Here is a 5000-nt window from a genome sequence, read left to right on the forward strand (position 1 = left end):
TTCAAGTTTTAGGAACCATATCGTGTAGTACCTCAAATTGAACACCTCGATGAGTGCTTTCTAGATATGTCAAGCTTGAGACATTATGACGTCATTTGGTGACGTTATGAGGCAAACGCATATTTTTCATGGTTACTCTGTAGAACGATTCTCATCGGAATCTCTCGTAGGCAGATATTCCTCAAGGAGTCGCTCCTGGTGGATAGCAGCTCTGTTCACCTCAGTGTGACCTTAAAGAAGTCATACGTGGTCACCTTTTGGCAAGATACGGGTCACCCTGCGGGTGACATTGGTTTTATTTTTATTTATTCTTTTGTCTGACAGTGAAACGAAATGGAAAAGCATTCCAAACAGGAAACTTCCTGCTTTCTTAGCGTAAAGGACACAAACAACCGGCATGAAGAACTGATGTGACCTGTTAAATAGGGTGGTGTAAAGGACACTACATAGAGGGCGGTAAACTTCCGGTGAACACTGGAAAACACAAATTGTCTTTTTGACACTTTCAAAAACCTTTCGTTTCACCGTCCTTGGACAAAATATTCATTTTTTTTTTAATATATTTAATTTTTTAACGCCTTCTCGACCAATCAAATTTGCCGCTTGGAGACTTTACCATGTCCTTTAAAAAAATATTTATTTCTATTTATTCATTTATTTTTCTTCTCAAAACTGTGTGGGGTAAGGTGTTCTCTGATCTCTCTAGTTTTTTTTTTTTCATTCTTTATTTTATTTATTATTATTATTATTATTATTATTATTATTATTATTATTATTCTTCAATCCATCTATATACCTTTCATTTCCAAGCGAGCTTAACATCAGGTTAACTGTTCGTTTTGAAGCTACAGCATCCATCACAACGTAGCATTTTGACAAGTTGAAATATTTCGCAAGTGGTTGTTCTTTTTCTCGCGTTCCCGATGACTGCCTTTGTAGGTGGACACTATTTTCCTTTGAACCGTGCATGCTCGGTAACTCGGTTCGTCTTCACACCCTCTCAGGGACCCACGACACCTGCAATGCTCATTATGTTGAGTAACGTGATTGTTAGACTGTGCCCGCGTTGTGAAGAGACTATTTGAAATTCACCACGCTTATCCCAACTCTCGATCCGCATCCTCGAGGCCGTTATTTCTCACTTTTCCTTCCAGGCCTTCAAGCATGCAACACACACCCGTCTCAGGTCATCCCCCATCCTAATCCATGATTTTTATTACCCCCGTTAATAATTTTGAAATCTCCCGACCGGCTTGCTCTTCGAGCACAACACAGACTCCCCCGTCCTTCTGTAGTCACCGACATCCAGTGGTCGGATATTGGTTGTAAATTGTATCCAGAACTCTTAATTTCAAGTGAAACGACATATATTTTCTCAAAATGAATGAAGATTGGAGGGATCTGTTTCACACATGGTGCTGCTGCTTAAATCGGCATGATGGAGGAATGGTGTTTATTGATGGTACATAACAATCCCTCCCTTGTTTGTTTACCTTTTGCCATTGAGCCCATCCCTACATTAAAAACTAGAACACCGTTCGGTAGAGCGCATACCTCCACCAGGATGAACAGTTTACATGTGGTTTTTTTTTTAATCCCACCGATAGGCCGGCTCTGTATCCGTACCTGAGCCAAAGTTGAATCGGCTTGTTCTTGGAACACACCAAACTCATCCACCAAGTTTGGTCATACCTTGTCCATAACTTTATGAGATATCCTGCTGACAGACAACCAGACAGACAAACGGGTGAAAACATAACCCGAACGTGAACGGAGGTAAAAAAAAAATATATATATATATATATATATATATATATATATATATATATATATATATATATATATATATATATATATATATATTTAAAAAACTATTTACTTGTTAGAAACATGATGGGTGCGTTTGAATTGAGCTGAGAAATTCCCAAGCCATCTAATTTGGAGTTGAAAGTGTGTGTCCCCTCTGAGGAAAGCCATGCAACAACATCTGTTCAACCTCAAGAATAATCTTTCAAACTCGTCTACCTCCTCTAAAACCTGATGGTGCCTTGCTAAGTCTGTGGTGTATTCTCCCCCTCCCATCGCTTCGCTCTATTCAAGTGGCACCTCAGACAACTCAGTTTGTGAGAAGGACGAACACCTCAATTCTGTGTTTGCTTCTAAATATTGCGTCCCCAACCCATCACTCCCTGTATTCACCATCATTGCAGTTGACGTAAAGTAATTCCTTTTCTCCAATAACCTCATCTCAAATCATGAATTCAGATTCAAACCTGGTAACTCAATCTTGAACGTGCTGCTTCTACTCTCAACAATGGATGGAGGCCCTCGATATCAGACGTGAGATCAGAGCCGTCTCTCTGGACGTATCTCGTGCTTTTGATGCAGTCTAGAATGCCGCCTTGCTCTCCAAACTCTCTGCATATGGCATCCAAGGTCAAATCAACATGTCGATTACTGACGTCCTCTCCTCTCGTAACCAACGTGTGGCACTCAGTGGAATCCTTTCATCTCTTCTCCCTGTCAAGGCTGGAGTGCCCGAAGGCAGCGTTCTGGACCCAGTCCGATTCCTGATCTTCGTAAATGATCTCTATGACTTTGGAAACGCGCACATGCCGAGAGTTCATCGTGATTTGAGCGTACTTTGTTTGTGCCGTTTTCTCAAACCCTCCACCTGACCTCACCTTTATAACAGGAGGTTGTACACCACACAACCTTTCCCTGGCTATCTTAATTGTTAACAATCACCGCCCCTGGGTAGCACATATTACATACGTACATCTTAAGCCCAACAGGTTCCCGTTACATGACCATGACCATGACAATCTGACCTATTTGAAACACATGGTCCATGTTACACTTACCACAATCTAGCTGTGGTATTGGTTGTTCATCGGGATAATGAGGCAGTGTTAGATGGCCCTTGTGAACGAGGCTGTAATTAAGATAACAAGGATTTCTATGTAATGAGGTGCTTTAAAACAAAGCTGCAGCTCTGTAGTCATGACAACAAAAATGTGGAAATGGATTGATTTTTTCTGCCTCCACGCTGATGGTGATTTGTTCTCCGATGTTGCACTGCAGGACAAAAATCACGATGCTGCTCATGAGATCATTGAAACAATTCGGTGAGTTAGCAACCCGGGAATGGTGCAAAGTCTGGTCAAAAGGCCCAGGAGGCAAAATGGAATCGACCTGAATGCATTGATGGAAATCATCGATTCCAGTCATTTTGTTGTATTTGTGGAAATGGTGAATTTTGTGTCCTTATCGAGTCCGTTTATGTTCACACGTCAGGTGGGTTAGTGAAGAGGTACCGGAGCTCAAGCTTGCGATGGAGACCTACGTCCTCAAGGATTATGACACAAAGAGGTGTGTTCCATTTATTTATTTGTTATGTATTGACTTGTTTGTTTGTCTATTTATTCATTTGGTCTGTTTGCTGAAATCCTCGAACTGATGTTGACATGACTGTCTTAAGCTTTAATTGTTCATCCCACTTTCTTGAGGATCAAGTTACGAGTTGCACTTGAGTGGAATTAAACATTCATGGTTCATGCAAGTAATTGATCCTTTTTTATAACTGTTATCCATGAGTTTGTGGTCTTTAGCCAGAGGTAGTCATCTTAAATGATGTGTTCTATGTGGAAGGCTTTACGTCACCAGATTCGGTGGCATTGTGCTTTGTCATCCGCTCTGAGTCTGGTGGGTCGGCAGTTTGATTTCAACCTTGGCTGAGTCATACCAACGACTTTAATAATGGCACATGAGACTTCTTTACTTGATATTCAGCATTTGAAGGTTAGAGCATGGACAAAGGCATGGGTTAGCATCCTATTTCGGAGGGGAGGGCGGGAGATTTTTCCATGGTTGACCTGCTGAATGTGGAGATCAAAGCGACGTCACAAAATAGCATTGCAGTTACCGACCAAGAGTGCTCTGGAAAGTAATTTGACTTCCACCTCGTGTGACTGTGTCTGTGTGTCGTTGGTTGTTTTCTCCATTTGCGGGTTTCAGAAGGTACAAAGGAGCCCTCCCAGGTGTGTGTGAGTCAAGGATAAAGGGGCTTCTGAGGCAGCCATTCAAATGAATGGGGAAAAGGGGAAAACTCTCTGACTCGAGGCCCAAAAAGCCCAAAATAAGAGAATGATCTCTGCCCCATCTAAAAGGGTCGCAGCCCGCATGAATGACATTTATTCCCTCTAAACAACGGGTTTGGGCCTAACTACACATATACTTACAGAGATATCTCACCTAAGGGACCTGAATGGTGGTTTGCGAATTTCGTCAACCACAACAATATCTTGAATTTAACTTGAATAAAATAAAAGTATGAGCATTGTTTCTTATTGAGCGACGAGGAAGTTGAAAGTATGATTGACTAAGATAAATGCAATTACAGGAAGAACGTTTCCCTCTTGTGTAGTAGCTGTCCATTACCGTTTGGTTTCTCTCATTAACACAATCATCAAAGATAACGAGGTTCTTTTTTGATTTATCCAAATCTTGGGGAGACAGTATATCATCCGTATTATCACTAAGAATACAAGTTATCGGATTTGATTTCTTTTTACATCTCTGTGTATCACAAAATAGTTGAATTATATCTTCAATGTTATAATCATTTAGGTTTTTTTGAAGTTTAAATAAACCGATTGTATCTTCTTTTTGAAGACCAGCATTAAACCCTTGTGAGAGTAGTTGATACTCAGGTTGAAAACTTGACTTTGTAAAAATTATTAAATTATCATAATCTAAAAAGTTGGGAGTAAGGAGCATCTTAAAAGTAAGCAGGTTTTCCCACATCCGCTTGAACCAACGATGAGACATCTTCATGAATTTGGAAGATTTTTTATGGTTGTTAAATTTGATCTTATTTTCCCAAATGGGTTAAAAATCATTCATTTATATATTTGGAAAACAGGTTATTGGCTGCTCTTAGAGCACCCTTATTCTGGACATTTCCATCTGTCTGTCTGTCCTCGAAACTTTGGTCAAGC

The 5000-nt window shown here is 40.4% G+C and overlaps 1 protein-coding gene across 6 annotated transcripts in view; it reads left to right on the forward strand.

Moving 5' to 3' along the window:
• DOT1L (DOT1 like histone lysine methyltransferase) overlaps positions 1 to 5000 on the forward strand; it is a 189243-nt gene that overhangs the window by 10626 nt on the left and 173617 nt on the right. For 5 of the 6 annotated variants that reach the window (XM_085886127.1, XM_085886131.1, XM_085886128.1 and 2 more), the window contains exons 2-3: positions 3085 to 3128; positions 3298 to 3372. In XM_085886127.1, coding sequence (XP_085742253.1) covers positions 3085 to 3128; positions 3298 to 3372 — 119 coding nt within the window. Of the gene's footprint in view, positions 1 to 1423; positions 1463 to 3084; positions 3129 to 3297; positions 3373 to 5000 lie in introns of those variants that run through there. The other variant, XM_085886126.1, reaches the window with a different exon arrangement.

Source organism: Eptatretus burgeri, chromosome 6 (assembly GCF_056783735.1).
Source record: "Eptatretus burgeri isolate ZD-2024b chromosome 6, Ebu_testis_v1, whole genome shotgun sequence".
Taxonomy (NCBI): domain Eukaryota; kingdom Metazoa; phylum Chordata; class Myxini; order Myxiniformes; family Myxinidae; genus Eptatretus; species Eptatretus burgeri.